The sequence below is a fragment of the Rhipicephalus microplus genome, chromosome 4 (assembly GCF_043290135.1).
Source record: "Rhipicephalus microplus isolate Deutch F79 chromosome 4, USDA_Rmic, whole genome shotgun sequence".
Taxonomy (NCBI): Eukaryota; Metazoa; Arthropoda; class Arachnida; order Ixodida; family Ixodidae; genus Rhipicephalus; species Rhipicephalus microplus.
Window position 1 is genome coordinate 37,187,416 of NC_134703.1, and position 16,736 is coordinate 37,204,151.

Sequence of the window (16,736 nt, forward strand, 5' to 3'; positions counted from 1 at the left end):
CACCATCTCGTTTCTTTTCACCATATATTTATCATGTACAAGTACCGTATTTCAACGGACATTCTAAGGACTAAACGAGAGGTGGCTACTACTACAAACACGGGACGTACGACTCAAGGCGTAAGGAGCTTCGCCCCTAAATACAAGGCCAGCGTCGGCTTCGATCAACGTTCAATCCGGATCAACAGCGTGAAAGAGAACTTATTCAGCTACGCCGTTACGATTAACGATTCACCTGTAAATGCCTCAGGTTCAAATCAATGCGCGCGCTGCACTTCGCGCCATTTCTAGAAAATTCCAATGGCACTCTACCAAAAATAGGACGTCAGGCACAAATTCCCGATCAGCAAAGCAGCTCCCAACCGCGAAAACCACTCACGCAAGGTGCAGTTCAAATCGATTCAAGATATGCAACTTTCCTTTGCGATTATGTCACCTGTTCTCGTTGGTCTTGTTGAGTACTTTCCTTTTGATCACACGCATAAAATTACGAATGCACCTAACTGATTAATTAATGATATTCTTTCCCGGTTAATCAGAATAATACCATACGTCGATTTTCAGCTATTTTAGTCTACAGATATGATGGCCTATAGGTATCAAATAAATTACCGCACCTCTCACCATCAGCGCTTATGATCTACGCCTACCTTAGTATACTTGACCTGAGTTTATTCGCCAGGCGATGGAATAGCATGAACACACACACACACACACACACACACACACACACACACACACACACACACACACACACACACACACACACACACACACACACACACACACACACACACACACACACACACACACACACACACACACACATATATATATATATATATATATATATATATATATATATATATATATATATATATATATATATATATATATATATATATATATATATATATATATATATATATATATATAATTTTTTCAGCCACTTTTATTTCTTTTTATTTACATTGGTTCTAATAACTTCCCATATACATTCCTTCGCATCATTGTCTGTTGGATCTCATTAATATTGTGACAAAACACGGAAAAACGAGCCCTTAGGTATACACTTCTTTCCCTTATTCATTGACGAGGGTCTCGTACTGGCAGACTTGGTGCCGTTAGGTTGTATACGAGGAACTATTGGTCAGCTGCCCGCTCGTAATAAGTTCACGTGCTACGTGACGCCACACAGGCTCATAAAATGGTGTACACTCGCCGCTGCGGCTACAGATGGCGCTGACTGACACTCCCACGTTGAAATTGACATATGAACCCAATAATGTGGCTGGAGGGATAGCCGCCGTGATAGCTCAGTGGCTAGAGCATCGAACGCGTTATTCGAAGGTCGTAGGTACGGTTCCTGCTCACGGCAAGTTATTTTTTCAGCCACTTTTCTTTCTTTTTATTTACAATACATTGGTTCTAATAACTTCCCCAGTACATTCCTTTATTCCTTGGCATTATTGTCTGTTAGATCTCATTAATATTGTGACAAAACACGGAAAAACGAGCCCTTAGGTATACACTTCTTTCCCTTATCTCTCTCTCTCTCTCTCTCTCTCTCTCTCTATATATATATATATATATATATATATATATATATATATATATATATATATATATATATATATAAACTTCGGTTGCCGCAAGGTTATAAATATGAAAGTAGATGCGCTTTCACATAACAACTGTTTATTCTGCCGACGTTTCGACGGGAGCCCCATCTTTTTCAAGGCATGAAAAAGACGGGGCTCCCGTCGAAACGTCGGCAGAATAAAAAGTCGTTATGTGAAAGCGCATCTACTTTCATATATATATATATATATATATATATATATATATATATATATATATATATATATATATATATATATATATATATTAGAGAGAGAGAGAGACTTCGCATCGTGCCCATGTATAAATACATAACCAGACCTCTTTTCTTTTTTTCAGGACAGATTGCATAACATATTCTAAAAGAAGTTCTGCTTCACGTAGCATGTTGTGAGTTGTATCGGCCACGTTGAGTGTAAAGCAATAGGCGATACACGTGTCCTCGCTATGAGGTAGCCGTCTGTCGTCGCATCAGAGAGGGCGTCTCACGCCCGCACACCACCGTCAAATTTTCACACGCGTCCGCTTCAAAAACACCGCTTCTCCTCGCAAAAAGGGGTTCATGTTCGCGCAGTTCTTGATGCTTATTTTTTCCGCGCGCTGACAGCGTTGCGTGACCGCGAGCGCGCGCGCATTTCATCGAGCTCCCTCGAAACAAGAAAAGAAAGAAGCCGGAAAAAAAACCCTCCACGCTTTTGGAAGGTACCCTATACCCCGTTTTAAGTGTGAATACACTTTATAAGCGACCCCAAACCATCCACCGCCGTCGGCGGCGTCCGCAGTTTTCTCTCTATCTTTAAAAGAAAGAGAACTTGGCGGGCCGCAGCGCGACGCTCTACCGAATAAGGCACGGACGCGACGCTGATATCGGTGTCAGTAACGTGCCTTATACCCCCTCCCCCGTCGCTCGCTCCTCCGCTATCCTCCGCTATCCTCATGAACACACACACACTATGGCTATGGCTATGGCTATGGCTATCTATGGCTATGAACCAACTAGGCCCAAAAGAAGTTTTACATACTCCGCTATCCTCGCTCGCTGCAGCTGCGCGCGCACCCCTCTCTCTTGCGCGCCCGCCTTCTCTCTCAGTCTCCCGTCGAGAGCGGGTCGTGAGGGGGAGTGAAGTTAAAATCCTTTGGCATTCGCCAGTGAGTTAACGTAAACTCCCCCGTGTGATCAAATTGCGATTCCCAGGAACCATTACACCATAAAGGCACCATAGTGTGATTAATAAATATAATAGTGCGAATTAATAAATACCCCTCATAGCATCACCCCGTGTATTCGCACTTAACCATGTTCACCCTCGGGGAAATGCTTGGGAGTTTTTTTGGAGAACAGTTCGTCTCTTTTGTGCCTAAATTTACTGTAGTATACAAGCTGGCGTTTCGAGATGTTTGGGAAATGGAAGACACGAGAAGGGTGTAGGTTTTGTCAGAGGAAGTGCTATTATACACGCGTACGATGAAGCGCCAGCAACGATAGGTACTAAAGCCCTATAGGCCCTTTCTAATGTAAAACAGCTTCAGACTCCTGTCTACAGAGCTTTCCATCCCCGGGAAAATTTCGCACATAGAGTTGGGCAAAGTACAAGAGGTGTATATAATAGAATAATCGGTTATGAGCACAGATAATCTAAAAGGCCGAAAAGACAAAGACGAATAAAAGAAAATAAGCTGGTAGGGGTGTGGGGGAGAGTGAGTGACGACAGTTATGCTTCTAGAAGGGATGATGCAACAACTTTAAAAGCGTCTACTGATTCATTCAATAATGAGATCAACGTTGAAATTTTCGACGAAAGTAGAGTTAGACTAATTAAGAGCGTATTTCAGCCGGTGCTATACCAAGTTATGAGGCGCTTTGTTTCGTTAACAGCTGTTATAGAGCATGTCTACAGTGATCATTTCATCAGTCAATATCTGGGGCAAGCGCACGCAAATGCCATCGTGTATATCTCATTTTGTTAAGTGCATGACTATATATATGCTTATGGTATATGCACAGGTTATACAAACGCGTCCTTTATTTCTTAATTTAGAAAACGGAGGTTGCGCTGATTATACGATGAGGAAATCGGTTGTATCTTACTGTATCTCATCAAGTAACGTGCGGTTGCCAGCATCGACACACTGTCCAGAACACACGCTAGAAAAAAATCCCACACGGCTTAACACTTAAGGATGTAGAAAAGAGCAGAGATATTGGCGTCTCTTACTTCCACGTACCAAATTAAAAAAAGGTGACTAACCTCGCATAAACTATGATGCAACAATTCAACGACACTTTTGATGAAGACACTAGCAGATTTTGTTTTAGTATGAAATTAACGAGTGAACAATTTTTAAGCGGCGGTGACATAGTCGTGAAACGGTATTTGAATACGTCATCTCATTCTCTTTCTTTCTCTTTTGTATCTCAGGAAGTCTGCAACAACGAGCTCAAAGCGACGGAAAAGCAAATTGAAGTTATGCGGAAAGAAGTTCAAGAGCTCTCGAATGACTGCGAAGAGCTCGCGCAACTGTACCAGGACAGAGATAGTCTGCTAGGTACGTCACTTCGACCGGTATCGTAGTTAGTCCGCCGTGGTAAAGCAGTGGCTATGGTGCTCGGCTGCTTGCCAGAAGTTCGCGGGTTCGATTCCGGCCATGGCGGCACTCGCATTTCCGTGGAGGCGACGTGGTGGAGGCTCATGTACTGCACAATGTGAGCGCACGTTAAAGAACACCACATGGTCGATATTTCCAGAGCTCTCCACTACGGCGTCTCTCACAGTCAAATCACGGTTTTGAGACGTCAAACCTCAGATATTACTATGTGGCACCGCAGCTGAGTTTTGTAAGCCAGGCCAATCGACGCCGAATGAAAAGAACAAATCAGTAACAAGAAATTGGGTGAAATCGGCTATAAGTCTTCAGCTAGGCGAAAATAAAACGTATATCCGGAAATCGGCTGCAAACGTGCTTTTCCGGCTCGTAATTTTACACGGGAACTCTTTCGCATTACTGGAACACCTTGTAATCAGAAGACAATAAACTGTTTCGATCTGAGTGGGCATAAAATATAAAATATCTCTCCCAAAACAAGTTGCATCTGTTTAGATTATACTAAATGTCTCTGTCAACTTTCTGCTCTTAGTTGATTGATTGATTGATATGTGGGGTTTAACGTCCCAAAACCCCTATATGATTATGAGAGACGCCGTAGTGGAGGGCCCCGGAAATTTAGACCACCTGGGGTTCTTTAACGTGCACCCAAATCTGAGCACACGGGCCTACAACATTTCCGCCTCCATCGGAAATGCAGCCGCCGCAGCCGAGATTCGAACCCGCGCCCTGCGGGTCAGCAGCCAAGTACCTTAGCCACTAGACCACCGCGGCGGGGCCTTTTTCTGCTCTTAGTGAAGCCTGCGCCGGCTGCACGTCTGTTCGTTGTCACGCAGGCGCAGGTTCCCCATCTCACTGCAGAGGGTGCTTATAATAATGATGATGATGCGCTTGATCATGACAATAACGCTGTTGATAGTCATGCTCTAAATGATTATGCTAAATTGTGACGATCATGATGACGATACACATGACCTTGCTAGCCAATCATATACACTCACACGCTTACGGCTGCGATGTCCGACAGTTTCGACGGCGTGGAAATGTTTTAGTATGGTATGGAATGAGATGGTATGGAATGAGATGGTATGGCATGGTATGATAAGGTATGGTAAACTTTATTTGGCTCCTGAAGTTCAACGCTTAGGTTGACGCAGGCAGCTCCCATGTTGGGACAGTGAGGTTTAACATTACCACCATATCGTGGGCTTTCTAGATGGCCTGTACCAACACCACCTAGAACTGTTGCCTGTACACGGCGTGGAACGGGCTGTTTTTTTTTCTTTTTGCGCCCATAGTTTTTTCTTCCCACAGACACCATCATCTCGAAGACTTCCGGGAGCGAGCTGGAGTGCCAGCTTGCCCTGGACCTCGAGAAGCTTCACATCTGCAAGCAGCAGGTGGACCTGACGCACTTCAAGTGGTCACAGGCGTTGCTCATGGTGCGCCAGGCTTGCTCCCAGTTCTCCAGGGCACTCAAGAAGTGGAAGGACCTCGACACTGTCCCCGAAAGGCACGTTCTATGCACGCGAAGCTTGAGACCTTCCTTTGACGCCTGTAGGACCACGGTTAGAATTGGTTGCGTGGCAGTTAGTTCGCTTTTATTTACTTTGGGTCGTAGGCTTGGGGAGGCATGTCAGCCGTTGGCAGGCAGTATTGCTTTAGTTGCACTCGGTCGAAGCGTGTCCAACCAGATTTGCCGTGAACGCAGACAGTAGGGCGCAGCATGGTAGCCCGCGTAGTTCCGCAGCGCCGAAGACGGCCGAGCGTTACGAGTTCCTGTTAAGTCACGAAAAAGAAACTGACCCCCACGTGGGCAACAGGGATTAGAAACGTCGGCACATCAATGGGCCTCTTCCGAGACCCAGATCGGCACAGTGACTCTTCACTCCGGTTCATCTGCGGCCCAGCCGCATGCAGTGTTCGCACATACCGTTTCGAGGCAGCGCGCGTCGCGAAAAGTTGGAGGTCACCAACAACCTTTTGTCGTGGCCCGGTTTAGCTCTGGTAGCTCTCGGAAGCGGGTGGGTTGGCGACACGTGAGAGGGTGGCTGTAGACGCGATGATCGGGCGCCCAGTCGACGATTTGGTGCGTATTGTCGCAGTGGCATGTCTTCGGCTGCTCCCGCGCAAATGAGCTTGTAAGTGAAACCACGGGTGGTCAGCGAGAGGTTTCTTTTACAGCGCACAGGGGACAAACGAATTAATGCCCCGTCCTCAAGAAGTTCACGTGTTACAGGGAAGTCGTCCTATGGCCGCAATACCCGGTACGTGTAGCTCTGTCTAGATAATTGTGTGCCACGGAGCTTGCCCAAGCCTCTATGACTTTTTCTTGTTCGGTGTTGTTTACATTTTGGTTGTGTTATTTCGGGAGAGGGCTTGAACCCCTGCGAGCACGAAGGTGGCGTTCTTGTGTCGGGGTTTTTGATCGACCAAGTGTGTTGTCCTTTCAGTAAAAAAAAAAAAAATAGGCAATGATTCGCCGAGAGTTGTGTAAGGGCGGAGCAACGAGGAAATTATAAGAGGCCCCGGAGCTCTGCCAAGAGTTTTGAAACGGGCTTGAGGTGTTAGGCACCATCGACTCTGCCGAATCCCGTAGGGTCGCCCTGCAGAACACGGTTCATTTCCAAAGCGTTTTTCTTTTGTTTTTTGTAACGTTGACGCCCCTACTTATGTAAGTTTGTACAGTCTGTAAATAGAAGTTTCTCTCAGCCTACTAGAAGTTCTCCAGCGTTTCTGCTTCATCTTCAAGCGACCAGCAAGTCAATCGCCGCTATTGGTATAGCGGCAGCACGTTTTCTTCTCCCACTTTGCTATACCACCTCGGGTGGTGCGTCTCGGGTGCCGAGTGGTGAGAGTTGGTTTCTACAACATCACAAAGAACCTAGATTTTACTACGCGGTTTTTCTAATCCGCAATTAAGCGAAAGCTTTATATGCATTATCACGCAGGAAAAGTGCCACCGTCGGCGGCCTCAACACGAGTGAAGAGGTTGAGAGGGGGGGGGGGGCACTTTTCCCACTTTGCGCCACGAACAATCAAATTTACTTATGTCTGTATATACACGCACACATACAAACGCACGCACTAATATAGATAAAGTAGTTGCCAAAGCCCCCCCCCCCCCCCCCCCCCCGTTTCGCTCCCGCTCCAATAAATATTTCTGGCTATTCCAAAACGACTTGTTTTTTGGGCTAGTTGGTGCATACTTGGTGCAGAAGACTGAGGCGCAAAAAACATAACGTGAAGCAGGAAGAGCAGGAGAGAAGACAGGAGAGAAGACAGTTCTGTCTTCTCCCCTGCTCTTCCTGCTTCTCGTTATGTTTTTGCGCCTCAGTCTTCTGCACCGTTTCTGGCTACGCGCCCGACCATGGGCTTTTAGATAATCTTACATAGAAGGCCGCATGACCATGAGAATTCATAGACAACAATGCCGAAGAAAGTCTAAGGCATTTTATTAGTAGTAATTGTTACGTAAATGTGGGGAAAGAAATGTGGACGAAAAGACAACCTTATAATAACGCGTCCGATGCTCTACCAACCTAGCTACCACAGCACGAATCTGTCCGTCCACTTTATACGTATATATGTATATTTTAAACGTATACTAGTGTCAGTCAGGGCCGCAAGATGAGCCAATAAGGCGAGTGTGGAACACTCTTTTTCTGCCCTTTGGCGTCACGCAATACGTGATCTTATGACAAGCTGGCAGGCCGAAGTGTACACGAGGGGCAGTAGTGATCATCTTTCCTCATACATGGCAGCCACGATTCTGTAAAAGCACTCATAGCAACCGACCTCCAAGAAGTGTTTTTCGCCACGCAGATTAATAGTAAGATAAATATGATAAAATTAGTTACTTAGCGTACTAATGGACTCGAGCTGTTTCAAGATAAAACTGACGTTATACACCAACCTCTCCGGTCAGACAACACAGATTAAGAAACACAGACATAAATAGCGCAGATAAGATAGCATAGCATGCACAGCGGGAAGTCTAATAACATTTGATCTCGTCGACTCAACCTGACTAACCATGCGTTGAATGCGAAAGCTTTCTTTTTTTTCATTTATTCACTGCCAACCACCGTAATGTATAGATTCTCTCTCTTCTTTTATCTCTATAGCGACGAGAAGATGCGGTACTACTGTGCAGCCGAAACAAGAAACAACCTCAGTGCAGCCTTACAGAACTTGCAAGGGGCTCAACGTTATCTAAAAAATATTGAGTTCCCGTACTGCAGCCCCAACGAAATAGAGACGGTCTACAAGGTACGTTTTCTATAGCTTGATGCTTGTGCAGCAGAAAAATCAAGGCTGCATCTCGATCACGTAGAGGATGTAGCGTCTGTATCGTGGTAAAGAGATTCACACGCAAAGAACGTTCTCGCTATTTGCATTGCCAATAGAGACAAATTGAAGTCGCATATCGAACGATGTCCTCTGCGCTCAGCAGAGCACATTGCATGTAGCCGTAGGATGCAAAATGCGCAGGACGTACCCATATCACGATGCCATGATGGATGTAAGTTTGCTGATAGGCACAGGAAGACCGAAACCCGCGGCGTATAGTATAGAACGCGACGATAACTTTGTTTACTTTATTCTACTTTATTTTCATTTTTTTCTGCTCTGTCTATTCGTGTAGCATTCGCCTATGCGTACATTCAGTCAAATTGACTTGCGCTATGTGCTGGTTTAACGCACCCTATTTGCCATATAATCTATACATCTGCAGCGATGCATGGCTGTAGCTACAGTGTGCAATTTCACGCATTAGACTCTTTGAATCTGTGCAGTGCATCTGCAGACTTAGTCGGTGTACCTTGTAAGGTTAGCGACCACTTACTGCAATTAGTAGTGCTGATGAAACTGCGTTACTTTGTTGTACTATCGAGTACACTCATTGCTGCCGCCATTAATCATTTGCCTTTCGAGCACAAGTGCAACTTTTGTTGTTGTTATTGTTGCCGTCGTCCCGCTGCGGTGGTCTAATGGTTAAGGTACTTGGCTGCTCACCCAAGTCGTGGGATCCAATCCCGGCTGCGGCGGCTGCCTTTTCGATGGAGGCGAAAATGCTCTATAGGCTCATATGCTCAGATTCGGGAGCACGTTAAAGAACCCCATGTGGTCGAAATCTCCGGAGCCCTTCACTACAGTGTCTCTCATAATCTTGGTGGTGGTTTCGGGACGTTAAACCCCACATATCAATCAATGCTGTCTTCGTCGACGTTGTTGTGTCGAGATATACGAGAACTGGTACGCCACAACTCCACGAAATCGTCATGAACATACCGAGCAGGTAGCATAGATACAAGCATGCATTTCGCAGTGTATACAAAGCGGTGCAAAAGAATACGGCAACCATCTCGCGGCCATAAGTGTGCGCAAGGTTTCCCTTCAGGCGGGTGTAGGCTTATCACTGCATCCCCTCTCTCTCTCATGTCAATGTATGGGGCAGACGTTAGACATTGCGCCCCCACCCCCTCTTACCTGACAAGGGGGGGGGGGGGGCGCCCCCCTGTCCCTTGTGCGTATACGCCCAAGTCTCGCGCAACGTTTACTACTTTCTCTCCATGCTCCGAGGTTTTGTTACATCAAATGCGCTCATGCGCAGACGCCACATAGTGCATATTTCTCTCCACCTTGCAGGCCGTCACGTATATCTTCTCGGACATGAAGGCGCCTGAGAGACGAGAGCACGCCTATAATTGCTACAACAGCGCTTACAGAAGAGCAGGAGCGCTCAAGCAATGGCTAGAAATGGTAAGTAATAATGGATGGCGCATGCCGAATTTTTTTTCACAATGTAACCGATTTGAATATGGCACCCCCATTTGTTTCATGAAATTAACTCGTGTCTACTAGATAAGGTATAAAAAATGGTCGCTTAGAGATTTGTCGTCATTTGATTCAAAACGCGGGCGTAGCCGTACAGATGAAGTTCTTTATTTTTTCTTCAAAACTGAGGTCATAAACGCATCTCCTTGCAATCGAGATAGGCATAATCTATTGAGGTTTGCGAGATGTGACATGTGAAAATAAAACATATCGACAACAACGAGAAATGTCTCCTACTAGCATGCCAGCCGAATATTGCTTATACGCAGCAGGCGGGCCCAGCTATATTGGCTAATTTTATTGATGGCGAAAACTTTCTCGATAGTACCGTTATTGTTAATAGAAGAGTCGTCAAGGTCGCTTTCACATTATCTAGACGCTCTGAATAGCATACCAGTTCAAAGTATCCTCTAAATCAGTGTAAACGCATGATAACTGAAGTAACAACGGTGCTATTTTCTCTCTGCACCATACTGACCAACTGAAAGATGAAGATAGGCCCACCGTGGTGGAGTAGTGGCTATCGTACTCGGCTGCTGACCCGCAAGTCACGGGATGAAATCCCGGCTGCGGCGGCTGCATTTTCGATGGAGGCGAAAGTGCTGTCGGCCCGTGTGCTCAGACTTGGGTGCACGTTAAAGAGCACCAGGTGGTCGAAATTTCTGGAGCCCTCTACTAATGCGTCTCTCATAATCATATGATGGGTTTGGGACATCAAACCCCACATATAAATCAGTCAATATACTCAAAGATGAGACGTCTCAAAAGAAATGCGAAAGGAGTAGTATAAAGAGATTAGTAAGTTGTACAGTTCGCTAACAAATCACTCAATTCTTTTTAATCGAGCGCGATAGCACTTGGAAGAATGCAGTGAACGCTTTGTAGTTGTAGCATTGCGATTGCATATACACTTGCTAAGGTAGCAAAGATCATCATACTGCAAGGTTATCATGAAGATTGTATTCGGCCAAGAGCAGGATAGCGGGTATTACGTTATGCTGACTATTTTGTCATTGCTACAGCACCCATGTTACTGAAACAGAGAGAAACATCGAAATTAAGGCACCCAGCGTTGCTCAACAGAATAGTGGTAATAAAAAAAAACACACTTTGAGCTCATTGCTGCTATAATTTGTTGCAGGTGATAAATAACATAATATACCACGACCTCGGCATTTTGGAAGAGCGGTGTCGAGAAAAATCCGCGCTGCTGCGAAAGGAACGAATACGGCTCATAAAGGATTCAATCAAAAACACCACGGGCAAGGAAATCAAGCTTGACGGTGGTAAGTGAGCTCGGCATATGAAGGAAGTTCACCTCAAACGAGGTAGTTATTCTTAAGACAGACAGACACACGTGCAGAGAGAGAGAGAACTTTATTGGGCCCTGAGAAACGCTACTCCTTCAGAGCAACAGGTGTTTATGTAATCAAGGTTTTATTTCACGGCGGGGGGGGAGTATAAATGTGCGTGTCGTTGTTTGTAGTTGGGCATGTACAAATAGACACAAACAAAACAACTTGGAGGGGGGAGAGGTTTGGATCTCTCCCCCAAGCTTTTCAGAAGGTCTCAACAGTTCGCCAACATCTACAGTCACGGGCACGTGTCATGCGGCTTGTGATTTATGTGTAGCGCAGAGCTTCAGAATGACTGAATTCAGGAACAGCGCAACCTACAAGTAGTTACTTCGTAACTACGGAAGCGAAAAAACAAGGACAAAAAAGAGCGCTACATATGCATTTGTTTTCTCAGCCCTTTCAACGGGAGACAAGAGTTTTGCTGACAGTGTATCGCAGTTTGTTCCTGCACCCTTCCACGCATACCCATTTTTTTCTCAATTTTCGCCTTTATATGTACTTCACTCCGATATTAAATCATTGTTGAAAGCCAGCGCTCTTTTCTGTCCTTGTTTTTTCGCTTCCGTAGTTACGAAGTAACTACTTGTAGGTTGCGCTGTTCCTGAATTCAGTTATGTCCTACCAACTTGCCCAAGTTTCCACGCTTCATAGCTTCAGAATGATCAGCTGTTTGAATTAAAAAAAAAACTCGATGTAAACACAGGTATTCAGTCTAGTAGTTTACAGGTGGTGAAACAAAGCAAGATTTCTTTTTCTTTCTTTTTTCTCGGAGCTTTATTAAAAACTGTAATAATCTCCAGCCTTGAATATACTGCAATATATGTCTTTTCTTTTTTCAGTCGACTACCACATGGATGCTGATACGGACACTTTCCAAGACGACGACACTGCGCAGCTGTTTTACGCCGAAAGAGCACTGAGTAGGGTCAGTACACTTATCTGTATTTTCGACTAGTGAGCTCTGGTGTCGAATTATCAAGGGTTCACGAATACATGGCTATAAATGATTTCGAAAAGATTAGTCGTGGTTAATTTTACTCTCTGGTAATATGTACGCACAAAAACATTATTACATAGCAAAGCTTTGTAGGCAAACGGAAGAAACGTTTCATTGCAGCAAAGTGTATTTGATCGTTGCGGCTCATTTGTCTCACATGAGTGCAAACTGGCCTTCGTATATTACACCTGTCGTGTTTTTATTCCCACAGAGCTCACTCGTGACTCCAGATGTCGGCCGGACGACGCTACCAACGCCGGTGCCAATGTCTGATCTCGCTCCGCTGCCTCCCACGGAAAAGATATTTGGTACGTTAGATAAAGCCTAGCACATTCGTTAATAACCTGTTTAAAATACTTGTGATTTTGTTAGGTATGGGGGCGCTTCAGGTCATCAGAGATAAGTAGATTATTAAGCACGCAATCACTCACAGCCTCATGAAATACTTCGAAGCAGTTTCAGGATGCTTTCACCAAAACAGCAGCGTTAAACTGGACCATGTTTTCAGGAAATCATCGAATGAACTGAGTATCGAAGTTTATCAAGCTGTCTCACGGACTGCATGCGGCCTGCCGGTTGCCAACCTTTGTTATTATACTATGCTGCTGTTGACTATACAACGTAAAATTCTGTTCTCATTTACCAAATGTAGGCAAAGTGGCAGAGCTGCGCTACCAGCACAACGAGCAAATGAAGGTGCTTAAGAGAGTGCAAGAACTCCGTCAGGCGAGACTGAGCAAAGCACTTCAACGGAAGCTAGAAGCACGTCGTCGCCGGAAGAGCACCGTGCCGCACGCTCGAGAAGAGTGACCACTTCCGGGTTCAGCTGTTGTAAAGTCGCTGGTGAAGGTGAAGAGAGGTTGACGTTTCTGTTCACTTTATGACGTTTATTTCATCCTTTTTCTGTGATACCAACTGAAGTGTTTAACACTGGCGAGAATTGTTACCTGTTATGTAGTAGAGGTGTAGCGAAGAGACTATAGTTAAAGGCATGTGGCGTTAGCAGCGGCTCGACGTGACAGTGAATGTACCTGAGGTGTCGCCGACGACTACGAGATAAAACAATGTCAACAAGTGCGAGTGGGCCTGTAAACTGCCAATCACCTTTCAATCAAGCGTTGCGCCTGACACCCTCACGCGCATTTAAGATTTCATATTTTCGATTTCCATTCAGAACATATACGCGGGGAATCTTTAAAAGGTGACCTATTTCTTTGGGCTATTAATTTCTTATGAACTATCTGATACTATAGCGGTTTGCAACAAAATCTTGAGAAAGGACGAAAATTCACTAGTCTTTCTTTTTGTTTATGGACAATGCAAAAAAAAAAACAAATAGCCAAATACGCGACATTTCGTGTACAAGAGAAACTATATACTGTTGACATCAAATAAGCTTCACGTTTTTCGAGGCCATTTGAACACCCTACATGCTGTAGGGTAAATGGTTTACAACCTTTAGACACCTTCATTCGTCCCGCTTAGGTGCATTGCATGGTCATTTGAGTTTTGAACGTTTTATAGGTGCAAGCAGCATTTCCAGTTTTCGTTATATCTTAGTTATTCGTTTTTCTTTTCAACTTTGCCCATCAATAACCGGAATTGGCCACTAAATGGTCGTTCTTCTAGCATCTTCCCCACAATTCCCGTTAAAATCGCACACATTGTAACAAAACTACTGGCCGACGAATTAGGTCCCTTCTAGGATTACTATGTGTTTTGCTGTCATGGCAGCAATATATGGTGTAGGAAGATGTGGAAACGTTGTACTTACACCAGCAGCGATCGGTAAAATCCATGTGATAGACCATGTGATAGATAAGGAAGACTAAAAGTGGGCTCCACATGTCAACACATCAGAGTTATGAAAAAAGCACGCTTTACAGGAAGCTTACCACAATGAAATTCTGGGCTGCATTAAAAGACTTGTACCACATGGCGTACTTATAGAGCAGCCTATGAGAGAAACTCGACCCTTGAAATACGAGTTAGTGTTCCGAAAATTGTAGCGAAAATTGGCATCTTTAATCACGAAATTCGCTTGATTTCATTGCCCAGGCCAGGCTGGGTCGGCCTTCAGCTGACATCGGAAATTCAAAGACTCCTGCGAATTACTGAGGCATGCTGAAAAATCCCGAAAATGGCGTGCTGACGGTTGCATCATATTCACTCATCACCACGTCTAATCATATTTCGCTCAAATTCTGGAAGGCTGCTAAAAAGAAATTTATAAGTCAGCTAATCCTGCAGCTTTTCAAAAGATTTGGTTGCAGCTGGAGTTTACAAGAAAAACACTACAAAAACTTTTTGAATAATAAAGTACGCGTGTATACGGGAAAAGTGCTTGCACTTTTCAAGGAGCTCTACACCGCGCAGAGTATCTCGTACCTTTCCTCAAGGCCAATTGCATAAGTTTGCTTCGTGTTTTGCTCTCATTTGCCTTAAAGATTGTGAGGTGCACAAACAAATGTTTAGCATTGCAAGTGCGGAAAACTCGAAGCGGACCAGGACAAGAATAAAGATGCTTGCAAATGGACGTTCTATGCTGCCCAGAAGTGGAGGTACCGCAATAAATCCACTGGGCCGTCTGTGTGGCTCCCAGCTACATTGCAGAAGCGAACCACAATTATAAGTAATGAAACATGTCTTCACAATTACACGTGCCGCAGATTACTGCAATGTAAAGATGAATAAAGCTACGAAAATTTATTCTGTATACTTTATTAATGAGAACAAACAATGATGCCAAGGAAAGTATAGGGGATGCTATTAGCAGTAATTGTGATGTAAATGCGAGGGAAGAAAAGTGGACAAAAAGATAATTCGCTGTCAGCAGGGACCAATCTTGTGGCCTTCGAATAACGTGTACGATGGTCTACCGCTGAGCTGTGGCCGCGGTCATCCCTCCGTTCACTTAATAGGGTGTATATGATAATGTAGACGTGGGAATGTCAGTCACCATCGCCAGTAGCCATCCTGGCGAGTTTGGAACACTCTTTTTTGGTTGTTGGCCTCCTGTTGCATGCAATCTTAAATACAAGCTGGAAGTTGACCGATACGGCAGCAAGGTAACTTTTTTTGTTTAGATTTTTATAATAATTACTTATGGTAACATCCCCTGTACTTTTCATGGCATCATTGTTTACTTATTCTCATTAATATTGTGTCTAACAAAGAAAAACGAGCCCTTCAGACTTACAACTTTTTCTTTCTGTACACTTTGTCACGTGCCATTTTACGTCGTAACCGTATGACCTGTTGTGGTGTTGACTAGCACACACTGCGTACCCTGCAACCTGAATCCTATTGTAAAGCGCCGCTATGTGTGCGAGTTGCAACTAATCATCCGATAGAGATGCCTAGATTCCCGATACAGGCAAGCACATTGTTATTTTAATATGATTAATGTGTATAATTTCGTTGAAAGTTACAAAATGCATCAAGTCAAGCTTAATAAATTGTCTTTTTTTATTATCCCAGTTCATAATGTCTGTAATAGGTGATATAAAGTGCAGATCCATTTTTTTTTTTTTTTCAAGAGAAGGATCCGACTTTGAAGTGGCGACTGGTGATCATGGTTACTGAGTGTATATGTTTGGTGAATAAGAATAAGATATGTATATAAATTATTCCTGTCTCTGCAGCTGTTCTAATGATACATATATTTCTTTGACGAGAATGAATTAGACATGAAATATTTCAATGCGAAGTGGCCATTCCACATGCCCTAAGCGAACATACTGTTTAATGTAGAAGTATTTGTTCCAAGTATGCCTTGATGCATTCTACAGGTGCTACACAGTGGCGATTCAAGTGGCAAGGTGGGCACCAAAGTAACAGTGGTCATGTAGTGAGAGACTTTCTACAGTCTAAGGAAATTCAATAAGTTCATCTTTGTGTCCCTCCCCATCAATAGGTGCGCTGTTGTAAGCTCTCATCGTCGTATGTTGCCATGGCTTGGCATAACGCAAGCAATACCACATATAGCCATTCGAGGCGAAGTGGATCTATGTAGAGAGGCGCGATCAGTTTCGACTTCACCCGTCAAGTTTGATGATGAATATCTCAAACTACATGCAACTTTTGTAATTTTTGATAAATAGGTATGTGTTTAAATTGCCATGCTCACTACAACTTTGTAATTAGACACCTGCCCTCAAGTCAATTATTTAAGTTAATTAACATTTTTTTGTTCATTAGTTGCAACAGTGTCAAGTTAATTTTAGCTTTGACATGGCGTTCGTGTGCGAGAACAGTAGGAACCTTACTGCATTAGAATATTTATAAAAAATCTGCATTGTTTAAAATGGAACACC

The 16,736-nt window shown here is 44.1% G+C and overlaps 1 protein-coding gene across 1 annotated transcript in view; it reads left to right on the forward strand.

Annotated features, from left to right (window-relative positions):
• Positions 1-16,049, forward strand: part of LOC119171376 (BH3-only protein sayonara) — a 34,260-nt gene extending 18,211 nt beyond the window's left edge. The window contains exons 6-13 of the mRNA XM_037422222.2: positions 4,041-4,167; positions 5,539-5,737; positions 8,352-8,496; positions 9,877-9,990; positions 11,207-11,351; positions 12,263-12,348; positions 12,632-12,728; positions 13,073-16,049. Of these exons, the coding sequence (XP_037278119.2) occupies positions 4,041-4,167; positions 5,539-5,737; positions 8,352-8,496; positions 9,877-9,990; positions 11,207-11,351; positions 12,263-12,348; positions 12,632-12,728; positions 13,073-13,230 (1,071 nt within the window). The 3' untranslated portion in view covers positions 13,231-16,049. The remainder of the gene's footprint in view (positions 1-4,040; positions 4,168-5,538; positions 5,738-8,351; positions 8,497-9,876; positions 9,991-11,206; positions 11,352-12,262; positions 12,349-12,631; positions 12,729-13,072) is intronic.
• The last annotated feature ends 687 nt before the right edge of the window (positions 16,050-16,736 follow it).